This window comes from Sturnus vulgaris, chromosome 1 (assembly GCF_052056855.1).
Source record: "Sturnus vulgaris isolate bStuVul1 chromosome 1, bStuVul1.hap1, whole genome shotgun sequence".
Lineage (NCBI taxonomy): Eukaryota > Metazoa > Chordata > Aves > Passeriformes > Sturnidae > Sturnus > Sturnus vulgaris.
Genome location: NC_142243.1, coordinates 97496406 through 97511103, shown reverse-complemented (window position 1 = coordinate 97511103; position 14698 = coordinate 97496406). Strand labels below are relative to the sequence as shown.

General features: G+C 43.2%; 1 protein-coding gene across 2 annotated transcripts in view; it reads right to left on the bottom strand.

Moving 5' to 3' along the window:
• Positions 1–417: 417 nt before the first annotated feature.
• The window catches only part of RIPOR2 (RHO family interacting cell polarization regulator 2), a 50732-nt gene continuing 36451 nt past the window's right edge, over positions 418–14698 (bottom strand). The window contains exons 14-22 of one of the 2 annotated variants that reach the window (XM_088172264.1): positions 13676–13860; positions 11752–11920; positions 10195–10330; positions 9119–9280; positions 7978–8136; positions 6732–6934; positions 5186–5269; positions 3195–3285; positions 418–2057 (exon numbers count right to left, since the gene is read on the bottom strand). In XM_088172264.1, coding sequence (XP_088028390.1) covers positions 1957–2057; positions 3195–3285; positions 5186–5269; positions 6732–6934; positions 7978–8136; positions 9119–9280; positions 10195–10330; positions 11752–11920; positions 13676–13860 — 1290 coding nt within the window. In that variant the 3' untranslated portion in view covers positions 418–1956. Of the gene's footprint in view, positions 2058–3194; positions 3286–5185; positions 5270–6731; positions 6935–7977; positions 8137–9118; positions 9281–10194; positions 10331–11751; positions 11921–13244; positions 13316–13675; positions 13861–14698 lie in introns of both variants that reach the window. The other variant, XM_088172267.1, reaches the window with a different exon arrangement.

Genomic DNA, 14698 nt, shown 5'->3' with positions numbered 1-14698 from the left:
AACTTTCTCGAAGATGGGGATTTAAACTACAATGAGAAGAGATACACTCTCCATTTGATGCTGTGCCTCTGTATGTGAACTGCCTCCTATTCTCTGCAGCTTTGACTCCCTGCTCCATAGGCAGCTCTACATTCCCCAAGGTGTGTGTTGTAAGCCTGAATGTTTGAAAAGAGAAAATTAATGGAAGGAATGTCTTCTGTCTGAGGATTGTCTGCCTTCACAGAAGGGAGGAGCAATCAGTGCAAGTTTGGTAACAATCCTGGAGCTGTTCCAGCACATTTTCTGGTAGTGCCTGTGGAGCCTTTCTTGGTAAGTATCTTGAATGATACACAAAACTGGCTTGCTCTGAACTTAAACTATGAGCCTGATAATGAAGAAGCTGCTGATGGAAGGAGTGACTATACATATGGACTGATGTGCTTAGTAATTAAAAATAATCTTTATTATAACTTAAATGTGATAGGAAATATGGTGAGTACAAATGCCACAAAACTAAAAGAAAAATTAAAAAAAAAAGTAGATACAAAAGGACGCCTGAAAGAATTCAACTGATGGGACAGGTGTAGTATAAAAACCATAACATGGCTGTTTCACCTTCTGCAAAAAGAATTTATACCCCTCAGTAAACAAGTAAGCATTTTGCACTGTACAAAATGTACTTCTTTAATTAAAGGGAGAATATATATATTTATAAATATACAGATATGTACATTCTTGTAACATTCACAGTAAAAAAAAAAACAAAACATAATGACCCCTGCCTGCCAAAGTGTTTGGCTCACAAGGTTTCCTTTTGATGTGAACTGTTTGCAATATTTTCTATGTCATCTATGCAAATTTGGATACTTCAATTGACATCTAAATAGCATTTCATGCATAATGAACACAGTACAGGAACACTCTTCTGTTAAATTCTGTTCACCTCCTCTATTAACTTAAGGCTTGTAATCAACAGTTTGAAGCACTCGCTGTCTTTCAACCTTGTAGTGCAGGGAGGGGAAGTGTATTCACTTCCCCCTCTGTTTATTACTGCCTCCGAGGTCCACTTGAGTTTGTTCTGTTCTTTATATTGAAATCACTCTATAGAAACTATGCTTCTCTAATTAGAATGTATGAAATCCAATCCTGCCTACAACTTCCAGGACAAAATGGTTTCAGGGACTCGTGCAATTAGCGGTATTCACTCCCTCTTCTCAGAATAAATAAATGCACTTTACCTTTTCATTTAGTTTTCAGAAACCTACATGATTGTTTGATCCCCCTCACAAATCGCTGGATTAATGATGGTTTGTTGCTGGAGGGCAAGAGAAGGGAATAAAAGACCAGTGGAGGCATTTAGAATGAGTCACCAAAGTGACGCCTCCCAGGGTTTACATCATGCTGTTGCTTGCTGTTTCTCAAGGCAAAATTTGTAGAACTTTCCCTGTATTTCATTACCAAGACACAACTGAGAAAGCTGAGCAGCATTTCCTGCCACTGGAGTGTTTCTGGGGACACTGCATGGCAGCAGACACTTCATTTGGGATTCAAGGGAAAACTTTGCATGCCAGCTCAGGTGGCCTCCTGATTGTCCTTGTTAGATACAGTATCACACGTCTCAAGCTTTCACGACAACTTCAAGGAAGTAAATATAATAGGAAAATATATGGAGATGCCAAATTCTAAAAACCTCACAGAAGTCTGAGGCTGAATAACTGCAATTACATTAATTGTTTAGAACCAGTCAAGAAAGCACTGTTCCTCAGCATCCCACTGTTCCATCATGAGCTGCAACAAGGAGCCAATAGGAACCCTTAAGCTGGATTTTAGATTTTGCTTTTCCTTAAGAAGTCTGTAAATTGCTACATTTTCAAACATTCTCATAGAATTCTTTAAAGTCTTCCTTCTGTTTTCCACACTGAAGTGCAGCTCGATCCTACTTTAATGCCTGTTAAATATTAGCAGGTTCTTTTCCACCTAAAAAGCTGTGGCAGCTTCAGTTCCACGACGGCCTCCAACTTTAACAAATTCCCGGGGAAATTTGTCCAGCTGTTCATATGCCAGTCTCCCATCTTCACCTGAATGCAAAATGATAAAGCATAATAACGTATTATGTCATTGCCCTAGAACATTTAAAATACTGATGCTCTGCTGTTACAAAGTACTAATTGGCCAGTAACTTCTATTCCTTCTTAAAATTTATCTTGTTAGAAGCAATTTCAGAAATTATTTGGAAAAGTAAAACATCCTCTGAATGTTCAATTTTTAATTTGTTTTTTTCAGTTTTCCCATGTAACTTGCTTGGTTTTCTAAAGCCAAACAGAAGCAGATGTGGCTTGTATAGTAAGGTGACAGTATCTGCACACTTGGCTTACTGAATGAACTATTGTGCTTGTCAAGGTCTCAGCAGCTGCTGTGATGTGCTTGAGGTAAATGATGTTTATCCACATCAGCCTTGGAAAATATAAAGTTTATCCACCTCCCACTTCCTGGCACTTTAAAGAAGTGAGTCTATCCACATCGTTACTTCTATACTGCTCTAAAAGCTGATGGAGTATGTTTGCTAAATATAATTGTGTCTTTCAAACCCTTTTGCCTTAGCTACTGCCATCTATATGCATTTTCATGAAGATACCATTGAGCCTAATGTGTTGAACTGGCCATTAGGAACCAAAAATGGCCTCTGTACCTTGTCTAGAAGAATGGCAGAACAATCAGAGTTTTTAAGTGTCCTTAGGCCAGTTGTTTTATAAACTGAGCAATAACATGTCCAACAGCAGACTGAATTCATGCTGAAGTGGTGAATGGAAGAGAGCATATTTGAAGGGTCTGCATAATTAAAATCACATAAGGACATCTCCCCTATGGAGTAGAAATTTATGCCTAGCCGAAAGGCCAGAAAAACACAATTTTTCTGTGCCACTGAAGTACCGGTGCCCGGAAACAGTGCAGATTAATTATCAATTATTTCTCTTTCTCAACTTCTCCTTTGCTATCCTTCTTTTTACTACTTCCCCCTCCACACTCACACAATTCAATTTCTCTCTTTTTGGCTCATTTTCAAAATGCATGATATTTAAGAATTTGTATTTTCTGACTTAAGTCACTCAAAGTTTTATTTCCATTTACAGTCTCATATTTACGTAACTCAGGTGTCTTACACACTGCTCTGTTAAAAAATAAAATTAAATAGTGCTCTAAACCAGGCAACTCACCAAGGGAGAGCAGGGTTTCAGACGCCACTTTTCTGATCTCTTCATTGTCAGACTGGCAGAGCGTGACCAGCATTTTAATGCTCTCAGTAGCCTGGGAAGTGCAAAAAGAACTGCATTAGCACCATACAGTACACTCTGGGGTTTTTCCACAACCTTGCATGGAAATAGTAACCATCCCCTGCACTGCCCTTCCCACTCCAAGCAGAGGGCTTTGGTGGAGGCAGGAGGAATGGGGTTTCTCTGAGGGGAAGCATTTGGAAGAGCTTTATTTTCTGCTGCTGGTGTGGACCCTTTCTAATTCTCCTACCCTATGCACTACACACATAAATCTGGCAGACCAGCTATGTCTGCCCCTTCTGACTGTAGGATAGGTGATAGGCTGTGGACTGAGGCCGTAAAATGCCAAGGTAAGGGTACAGCAGGGAAATGAACAGGGGACAGAGGTCTAGTGAATGCGTTTCCTATAAAGCATTTCAAGCCTGTGCCCACCAATATTTGCAGACTTCTGCCTTGTCTCTGCTATTTTTGTAAAGAAAGCAGGGAATAATCCTGTTCTGTGATACAAAAATGTCAGGTTTTGAGGAGAGCAGCTGTCATAGTGTCTCTGGCTGGCTATTTAATACTACAAGAGAGATGAGTGAAAGGACAGGCAGGAACTGCCCCAGTGTGACACCTGGAAGAGGCACTGAGCCACAGAGTCAGTATTTGTATGAGCCCTGTTGATCCAAGGGGCACGAGGTCTGGTCTACATGCTCAGAACGAGGGCTTTGCTCCCAGAGCCATTAAATATCACCACCTTGTATTCAGTGTGGTCACTGTGTGTGACTCTGGGTAAGGCTGCACTGGGTGCATACAGAGACTACAGCTCAAATGCTTGTGAGTGATGGGGCCACAGCAACACAGAGCTTGCTGCAATCTGAAAAACTCCTCAGAGATTCAGTGGGACCTTGTGCAAGTGATGTGGATTACGCTGCCCTTGGGTTACACCATCCATAGCCACCTATCCATTGTAGCTTTTCCATTTCTGAAGTAATAACTTCCAGCTTCAGCTTTTCCTTTGAAGATCCCAAATGGTGATACTTTCCCTCAGTAGCTTTTTTCCTCAGCCATTTTCACTATTCAAGACTCACTGGAGTCACACTACTCAAGTTAAACTTGTCTAGCTCTAGTTCCCACCACTGGTTCCTAGTCTGAGTTTTCCTGAGCAGCCAAAAACCCCACTGCACCCTGCATGCAGCAGAGATGTAATGTCCTTCACCATTGCCCCCCAGGGATGCATTAAAGGGAAAAATTTTTCATATTTAAAGAATACTAGATTATGTATTGGATGGCATCAGTTGGGATGAAGATCTAGTTTAGAGCTGCCTTCCGGGGGACAGATTAGAGGGAGAAATAGTCCAAAGTGCATCTGTCTCATGGAATACATTTTTTGCCCCAGTGTCCTGTACCAGCCAGGCTTGGGTGGCTGCTATCTCCCATGGATCTATACAACAAAACAAAAGTGCATATTCCCATCCTTTCATAGGCTAGAGTGCAAAGATGCTACAAGATGCTAGCTGAAGCTGTAGTGCCCAGATGTATCAGTTATTTGTCACAAAACAAGCTGTGATATCTCTTTTTTGCTACTGCAGCCTACATGCATTAGAGCTAATTTTATCCTGGGAAAGCATTTTTTTATCCTTCTCAGTCAGTACTTTATGGAAAAAACTTTTTTTTTCTCTGTGATGTGGAACTGAGTCTCCTGAAGCCAATATGAGAGAGAGGAAAAGATATGCAAAAGATAAAACTTTGCCAAGGTCACAGAGCCCAGGTGTTTGTGCTTTAGAAGGTTCTAAACCATTCCCTTTATCTGGAAAAGGATGGAGCACAGCAACACAAAACAAAAACACTACTGCTGCTGTTATTGCAATTTCTATTTTCTTGTTTGTACCTATCAGATGCCCTTTCTATAAAGCAAAACCAAGCACCACAGTGTATTCCTTGTCTCTTACCTTGAGGTATCTTAGAGCCAAGCAAGCTGCTTTCTGCAGCTGGAGGTTGGGCTGGGTTAGTGCTTCACAGTAATAAATCAAGGCCTGAAAACAGATAAAGAATAGCAATGAAAATGTCTGTGCCTCCATGGAGAAGGGTGGAGCATGGAGGTATTGCTGCCTACTGTAAAAGGGAGAGCTATTGCAGCTACCTCCCTGACAGTGAGCATGTGGGATGGGACAGGGTGGGATAATTCCCTACAGCAGATCCAGGCCAGACTACTAGTCATGGATCAGCAGCCTCAGGCCAGCTTTTGGTGAGGAAAAGTTCACAGTAAAGTGAGATGCACAATCTGGCACCTTTGAAGGCCTTTCAGCATACATCACCAAAGAGCTTTGAATGGGCCTTGGAGTCTAAATATTTCAAGAAGTGGCCCTTGAGACATAATAATTCATAATTATGAACTAGTTGCTATAGACCCCAGGGAGGCTCAAAGTAATGATTACAATGTCAGCACAAGCTGTTAGATCAGTTTACTGCTTGACCCTAGAAATTAGGAGCTACTACTGAGCAGCAAATCTCAGCAGCACTCAGCTGTACAGTGAACTCATCTGCAGCACAAGGCTGCATAATACCCTTACAGCAGCCACTCTGAGGTCCTTCCTGCAGGCAGTGGACCAGGTATCAGCTATGCATGCCTGTTCCAGGAGAAGGTTATATTTTCCCTGAGATGCTGCCTCCAGGAAGCTGGGGATGGAGAAAGATGGTATGAAATACCAAGAGACTGCAAAAATGGAAGATGAAGTGAGAGGGCAAGCAAATAAGGGACTGGATTGATAGACAAGACAAAAAAAGACTGAGCTCCTTTTTCTCTTCCCTTTGCCTTCCTTCTGCCACTCTTCCTTTTCCAGCTGCCTTTTCTTTTGCTTTTTCCTGACAGAGAACAAGAAGGATAGTAGGGAAAGGTCTGCCATGAAAGGATAGGAGCCAACCCCTAATTTCTTCTTACTCCTCCTTCTCCCCTCTGTTTAATTTCTGTGTTTAAACTGGCCCTGCTTGTTGCATTTGGTATCAGAGACAGACTCAAATCTTAGTTCTCATAGCTGAGCTGTGTTTGCCCAAGGCAGCCCATCCTCTCCAGAAATGGTGAGAATTCCCATAGATAGCAGACTCCTTTAGAAAAAAAAAAAAAAAAAAAGAGACCTATATCTTTGCATGTTGGTGATGCTGGGGATTGTTACCTTGAAGCCTTAGACTGAAGCCAAGTCTGAGACAGGGCAGCAAAAATGCTGAAGTGTGGAAGACAGCTGGAGAGCACAGCACACAGTAAGTATTTGCAGTTTTGGTTACTACCTGCTTAGCATAATAACAGGTAGAAGCATACTGGCATAAAGACTGAAACAGACCTGCACATGTGCAGAAAAATTAGACAGGATATCCCTCTGGATCAGTTTAAATCAAGCTTGGATCAGTTATTTTATATGCACAGACATTTGAGACATACAGGCAGAAAAAAGTCGTGATGACACAGGTCTCTCATCCGACAGGTGATTTTCTGCCACTTACCTTCTCCCTGAAGTGCCTGTTTTCTGCAGTTGCTGTCAGAAGTGATGCCACAGTCTCACTGACTTCATTTTTATTTTCATTGAGAAGTAAAGCCAAAGCTCTCAAAACTTCCTGCTGTGGTAGAAGGTTATTGGAGTTTATTTTGGACACATTTTGCTGCAGTTTTCCATCTTTCACCGACTGCAGCACTTGAACCACAGACGCTAGAAGTGCAAGAAAAAGATCCGTGTTACTTTATTCACTCAGTATTTTGGATTGATCCTTTCTTTGCTAGAAGTCCTTGATTTATACTACACACACTGAGGATATGAAAATATCCCCATCTGAGCAACAGCAGCATGGCAGTGTGTCTGCATGGGGAATTGTCCAGGCTTTAAGCTGGGCCAAGTTTCTCAGACTTTCTTCAAGTGAGGAGATGAATAGATGGTCTGTGGGATAGTGCAGCACTTAGGCCTACCCAGAGCTAAAGGCTCACCTGTCAGATCTCTGCTTTCTGCTGGAAGATGTAAATTCTCCCTCCAACAACTGAAACCAAATATCCTTGCCAGTGTATTGACTTCCAGAGCATCTTTGTGAGAGCTTTTCCTGAGTAGAGTGATGTCTGCCAACAAGAGCTAGGGCTAATGTTTCAGAGGTGAATTGAAATGCCATTTTGCTTCCAGGCTTTTGAGCAAAAGCTCCTAGTATGCCCAAATAAAAAGGAAAATTAGGCAAGGTTCCTCAAACTCCCTCTCAAATAGAGAAAAAAACTTGGCTTGCCATGGACTGCAGTCCAGCACACTTTGTGCAGTGTCTGCTTCTCCCTTTAGCTCTTGGTGGCAGAGCCTGCAAAACTCTGAGGTGCTGTGATCCCTTGGTTCCTGAGAATTGCTCAGCACTTCAGAAGGTATCTCTGTAACAAATGGTGAAAGACCAAGACATCATCCAAGCTGTGGGTACAGAAAACTTCCCAGACCTTGGACTAAGCCCAACACCATCAGTTATTTCCTGGAAAACTGAGTGCTTTCAAAACAGTTTTTTCCCATTTGAATATGGAAACAGAAATGACTGAGGGTCTGTCTGGATCAGCTCCTTTCCCTTGACCTGTACAACAGTTCAGGTGCATTCACTTAATAGCCAGGACACTTCTTCGTCTCTTTTCTTTCCTCCTTTTGTAAAACCAGCCTCAGGGCTGAACTGCTTTGTGTTTAGCTCAGAAGGACAGGGATGTACTCCCTAATTAGCCAGCAGAATTTATATACCCTACCTTCTTTGGCGAGCTGCAGCAAATAGCTTCCAAGGTCACTGACACTGTGGCTGGCAAAGTAATTGTAATACTGAAAGACAGTAATGGTCTCGGAGGACATGCTGGAGTAGAGGACAGGCTCCGTCCGGTCCAGGATCTGAGACACCAGGATTCTGAACACTGCAGGCAGCCATGCACAAAGGGACAGGTTAGTGACAGCAAAAGCCACTGGCAAAATTACAATCCACTTCAAAACCAGAAAGAACTGCATCTGCAAGGCCAGATACTTCCCAATGTTTCTAAACTCAACTGTGGTTAGGTTAGAAGCTGGACAGGCTTCTCCCTAACTGGGTGTAATTACCAGAGAATATCTTTGTAAGGATGAACCTCTGCCAGTTTACAGACGGCTAGTGCAGCTTCCTGTGCAATCAATACAGCATCATCTCTACCTAAACAATATCCTGAATTGTAAACCCCTCTCCACATGTGCCTGTTACATCCCCACACTTCCACTGAGGCAGGGGAGATGTGCACAGAGGCAGGATTTGGCTTTGCTACTTTTTATGTTCCTGCACTAGTGTGGCATGCAGAGAGCTGGTCTGAGGCACTGTCTGTGAGAGCTGCAGCACGGAGCAGGAAGGAGAACACTGCCCTGTGCAGGCATCCACATTACAGGTGGCCACGCCTGGGCAAATCATCCTCCTTCCCCATTCTGTCCAAGGGAGAGCTAGTCAGTACAGTTGGATTTTGAAGTATGGTACTTCCCATGCAAGATAAGAACCTGTGCTCAGACAAACTCACTTGAATGTGGATTCATTTCATCCCAGTGCACTGTAATGGGGTGTGGGCATTATAGAGATACACAAAATTAACTGCAAGGATTCCTGATTCACTGAATCACTTACAAATCTGTATTTGGGAATAGACTTTCTTTCTGGTTAGCTCATAAACCTTAAACAGTATTTTCTTTTCTGTTAATCTCACCTTTTTTTTCCCCTTCATTATTTGAGGCCAAAACTGTTTCAAGAGTTGCAGCATTACTTTTCAAATGAGATCTTGGAACATTGGCCAAACAGATCTCCAAGGGGTTGGAAAACAAATCTCAGTACACAACCGTTCTCCATTTTGATGTCTGACACTTTTTTTTTGCAGCACTTTGTACCTGTTTCTGCAAGTCCTGGACACTCCTCATTCACAGTGGTGGCAAAATTGATATCCAACTGCTTCATCATCTTGTCTGCAGAGGTGTGATACACTCCTGAAGGGCCAGTACACTTCATCCAGAAAGCCAGCAGTGACAGCTTCTTGTGGAACTCTGGAATTGCTGGGGAAGACAAAATGAATGATGAAACAAAGCCATGCTGGAAGCACCGACTTTGAGAAAAGACGAATGGAGAAAATCTCACCGTATCTCACTGATAAACAGTTACTGTTTGCTGGGTCTCCCTGAGCCATTACCTTCACAGAGCATTGACCATGTGCTCACCCCAGCTTTGCAACATGTTTTTCCTGTTTCCCACGGTAATGTAAGAAAATTTTTCCCTGATCCAGTTCTTTGCATTGATATCTCTTCCTTTTAAATAGCACAAAATACATGGGGAACACCACAAATGGTCTGCACAAGTTTGGTCCCTGTCCTAGCACTGCTCTATGGCTTCAAGTAAGTCACTCAATTTTTGTCTCAATTTTATGATATAGCAAATACACTTTGCAGTAGTTACCTATCCTGCCAGAGTATACATGAGGGCAACTATGTGTTTGTCAAACTCTTCCAAGTATTAAAATAGATGCAAAAAGAAAAATAACCAAGAAGTTCTCCATAGAGATGACTAAATATGAAAATGTTCAAGAAGTTGTATTATGTCTCTGATATTGTAACACAAATCCCACCTTTCCTCAGGAAAGAACGGTGGAAGAAGAATTTGGGTCTTCAGAAGTTGAAGTATCCCCACCCCATAACATCAATGACATCTGTCAATGGCATCTTCTGCACATCAAGCTGGATAAGAAGTTCTTTCTCTTCTCACTTGCATATTTCTGGATACCAGCACTGAAGACAGATGTAGGTGGCACCTGCCAGGCTGTGGTGACTGCTGCACCTCCTGGTGACCCTGAGCCAGCCCTTACTACAGTGGCATCTCCTGCACTGCTGGTGAGCTCTGCACAGTGATTATTTCAGCAGACACATGTGTCCAGGCAAATCCTTGTCAGAAGGAAAGCCCCTAAGCTGTTTCTTACCATCAGTAAGAGAGGTGATGTTTCCCAAGTTCTCAGTGCTGATCTCCGCAATATTCTCCATCACGAGGATCTGCCTGGACAGCTTATCCAGGAGGTCTCTTGTCACAAATGGTGTTTTACTGGAGAACACAATTTGCTGGTGAAGACAAATGGGAACAGACAAAAAGGAGTCATTGAACCAAAAAGAAACCTGGCCTCAGAAAAACCAAAAAAACTCTGAAACACCTGAAGTGCAATGACAAATTCCTTGCTTGGAACCACGGGATCTCCTTAAATTTTTTTTGTCTTTGGGATATTTTTTGGTCCTAGTTGATATGCATCATTGGTTGTACCTTCAATATCTACATCCAAATCCAGACATCTGAGTATCCAATTAGCCATTTGCATAGGTAATCTCTGATTTACACACTCCATACAGCTAAAGAAACCCATCACCACAAGACTTAAAGTCAGGCAATATTAGTCTGACTTTCACACAACACAGGCTGTAGACTTTCAGGACAACCCTGCATAGAGGAAGACCACAGGCTGCTCTTTCTCCACTCCATTTCAGCTTTGATTAATTACTTAGGTGCCTTTCTAATTTTATTAAGTAATTAATCCTTGCTACTGCTCCCTACTGATACCTGCATCTTCTTCAGCAGTCTCCGTGAATAATGTTCATATCAAATCTGCTCCGTGTGTGGACATGGTTCAAGTTCACCTCACTCAGCTGCATATTTACTGTGGACTCCTGTATTGAAACCAAAGACCTCCCTTTTTCTCATAGTTGTGAGTCTGCAGTTTCTAGCTCAGCAATAAGGGTGCTGGAATCAGGCTCGTGCTCTATTGCTACAATGAGCCTTTGGGGAAATAAAGCTAATTATATCTAAGATGGAAGAGTAAAATAATTGTGAAGAGGAAGTTGCAGCATGTTTTGATTTATCAGGAAAACCCTGATGACCTCACTTACTGGATGTTTAAATTCACATTTTCTGTGCATGGGCTCTGAAAAAAAAACACTACAGAAAAAATCCTCTAGTTGTGAGCATGAACTGACAATTTTGATGTCCCAGGGGGCTGTCTCATGCTGCCTTCACTGAACCTCTCTGCTTCATGTGCAAGAATTTATCTCTGCTCTTGAATGCTGCAGGCTCACCTGAAGCTCAGTTAAGCAGTGGAGAGAGGGTTCCTGTTTCACCTCTGAAGACGTGGGCTGCTTTAACTGGAACCAACTCCACTGAGGACCTCCCAGCAAAGCCAGCAGGAGTTTGTAACCCAGAGCAGGGGATGTCCCTGTCCCCCACTGCCCTGCCCCTCAGCCCTCCTGTGCAGCTTGTGCCAAGTGCTCCATAGTTCACATGTCAGGTCTGCTCCGAAACAAGCCAGGATGGCAACGATGGAGGCACTTCTGGCTGGGCTGAGGGTGTCACCATCCTACCCCAGCACGGTGTCTGTCCCAGCCCTGTGCTCCCACTGCCTTGCAGGAGCAGCTCTGACCTTGCCAGCCTGCTTGTACCCGTGCTGCAGGCAGGAAAGATTTAAAAATAAATGGCCCAAGTGAGGGGGCCCTGGTACCTGAATGAGCTGGGTGCAGTACTGCAAGTGCTTAACTATGGTTATATCGAGGCTGTCGTTGCCTGTGGTCAGGGGCAGAGGGCTGCCAGCCACGCTGGTGCCCACACCCGTGTCCTCGGTGAGAGCTTCGCTCAGGTGGCCTCTGGCTTCTGGGTGCTCCGTCCTGTAACTGGGGAGGAGGGAGGGAGCAGGAGGTCAGTGCAGGGCCGGCAGCTGCCCCAGCAGACACACACCCACACCCACACCCACTCACACACAAGGTGATGAGCAAAGAGCACGGCAGAAGAGCTGAAAGCACACAGAAACCTGGTGATGAGCACATCATATCACAAAGGAGCAGGGCTGCCCTGGCTTGGGTACAGCAGGGACATCCCACCTAGGGGACAGACCTGTCCCCTGATTGGCTTGCCCTGAGTGATGTGATGCCCTCAACAGCAGGCTTTGTTAACCCGTGGCTACTGCCCCTTGGTGGTGACAGCTTTCTCCCATCTGTGATGAATCACCTGCCCAGTCGCTCTGGATTAAGCACCATCACAATTTGTACCTTCCCATGCACTGAGCTGCTAAGAACAGCTCTGTGCTTACAGAGCCCTCCTGCTGCCAAATTTAAGGCTCATTGCAGAAGGAAAGGAAAACCACTGCTGAAGTAAGAGACATGATGTTTTCATAGACAGTTTTAGACACAATGTGTACAGCTTACTTTGCCAATTGTTTCTGCAAGAGTGTAGAGGTAGTCTTACTGTGTTTTAAATCATTATTTCCAATATTGCCTTGCTGTATAAATGATTCTCTCCGAGTTTAAATGCAAAGCCTGAGGTCAGTCCCCAGATGGCAAGTGTGTTTGGCTGCAAGTTCAGAAGTTTCAACACTTGCAATCTTTACACTGAGTCACACACTTACACATCTAAAAATGGAAGTGGGAATCTGCACTGTCTGGGGATGAGCCAGAGGGGAAAAAAAGAAATTTTAATTTCTATTTTAACTGGTTGAAGCTAGATTCTTAAATCAGCACAGACTGGACTGAGGTCAGAGTGCCAGCTTAGCAAGCAACACAATTTCCCAATTTTTTTTTTCCACCAAGTCTTATTCTGGAATGAGGACATGAGATGATGGGAACTGCATGGTGGTTACTTGTTGCACTCAAATTGCTTAAGCAAGCTGTGAGTAGTACAGCTCCCTGGTTGGAAAGTGCAGGCAGGGAGAGAACTGTATTCCTTTCTTTTTTTCCAGCTCTAGTGCCGCTTACGTGCCTGCTGGGCATCGTGTCAGCTCAAAGGATGCAAACATGCTTTTAAGATCTAATGGTTGAAGCACAGCATCTTAAAGTCACACAACAATGGCAGGCCACGGCACAACACCACAGCTTTGTTTTCTCTTTTTTTGCCTTTTTTTTTTTTCTCAGAAAGACCAAAAGTGATGAAAGAAGGGCAGGTAACACGCAGGGCCATGAACAGAGTACCAGTCATCACTCTTACATTCCAAAGGCAACCTACATCATGCTGCTTAAATCTGGCCCTGTGTTATTGTTACTGACAAGCTTAATCCACTGCAAAGACTCATTCGGCTAGAGAGAAAAGACAAAGGGAGGGGGGGAAAAACCACAGAGGAATTAGTAATTACATCCAAGGAAAGCCAGGTCCAAACCTATGTCAAGGAAGAGGCTCTGCCAGTATTGATGTCAGCTTAATTTAATTTACCCTTTTCCTTTGGAGGACAGATTGCATATATTTGAACAGGGGAAAAAAATGGTCCTGGAAATGAAAGATTTGGTACACAGCAGCCATGGGGAGACCTCTGACCCTAAAACTCATCAAGGATTAGTCAGTCTTCCTTGAATAAATTGTGCACCAGGATCCCCTGTTAGTGACAAAGAGCCAGGGTGTCAGTTTGGCATAAGCACAGCTGGCAGGTACTATAAACTTACCTATTCTTCTCAATCTCAGTATCTGAAAATACCGAGTCTGCACCTCCTCCACCATTACAAACCTCCACACCACCACCATCCTCATCATCAAAGTCAGAGGTGTTCAGGAAATCAAAGCTTTCTAAAGCACTTTCAACTGTTAGACTTAAACTGGAGGACCTGCTTCGGCTTACTGCTGGCTTGCACTGCAAAGGCAGAACGAACCAATGAAAACCCCAGATATTAGCTACTACAAGATAGATAAGAAAAAAAAAAGATAAAGCTTAAAACTTCAAATTCTTCATTTTATTTTTAAAACTTCATTTTATTGGGTGTTTCATTTCAAGCCTTCATATTCATAGCATATACAATCAAAGCCTGAGAACTGGGAAAAGCCTTTCATTCCTCCTCCCTTCCTCATGCTATCCACTCTCTTCCCCAAAGGAAAACCCTCAAAGGCAAAATTCAACGTGTTTTATAGAAATGAGAAGTACTTCTTGAATCCAGGTTTCACAGCTCTCGGCATTTTCCAAAAGGAATGATGGGAATTAATGCAATGGAAGTTGAAAGGGGAAGGCACATTCCTTAATTGCTGTTCTAGCTACAGAAGCCAATTTATACATATCCAATGGCACTACCTGATTTATTCCAGACGAAACTCTAACAGACCTTAGCCAGGAATGAATTTGGTCCCATAGCTGCACATTTATTAATGGAATGAGAGGAGTTTTGTGACCTTTGAAGCCAAATGGATTATCAAGGAAAAGCCAAAAAGGCATCAGATTCCTAGGTGATGGAGAAAGGCAGTTTGAAACTCAGAAATTAACAGTACTAGAGAGAGGGGGGAAACCATCCCACCTCACTGCAGGGAAGAAACACAAAGAAAACCTTGCTGTGCTGTAGGATATATGAAAGATCCTGGCCCCATGTGGCAATTCATCCACATGTGCCCATAGAATTGTTTCCAGGGTCATCCTGAAGAGCCAGATGTAACTTGAGGGATCATCTCCATTGGTTGCTGAAATGACTTCAACATCTTTCACA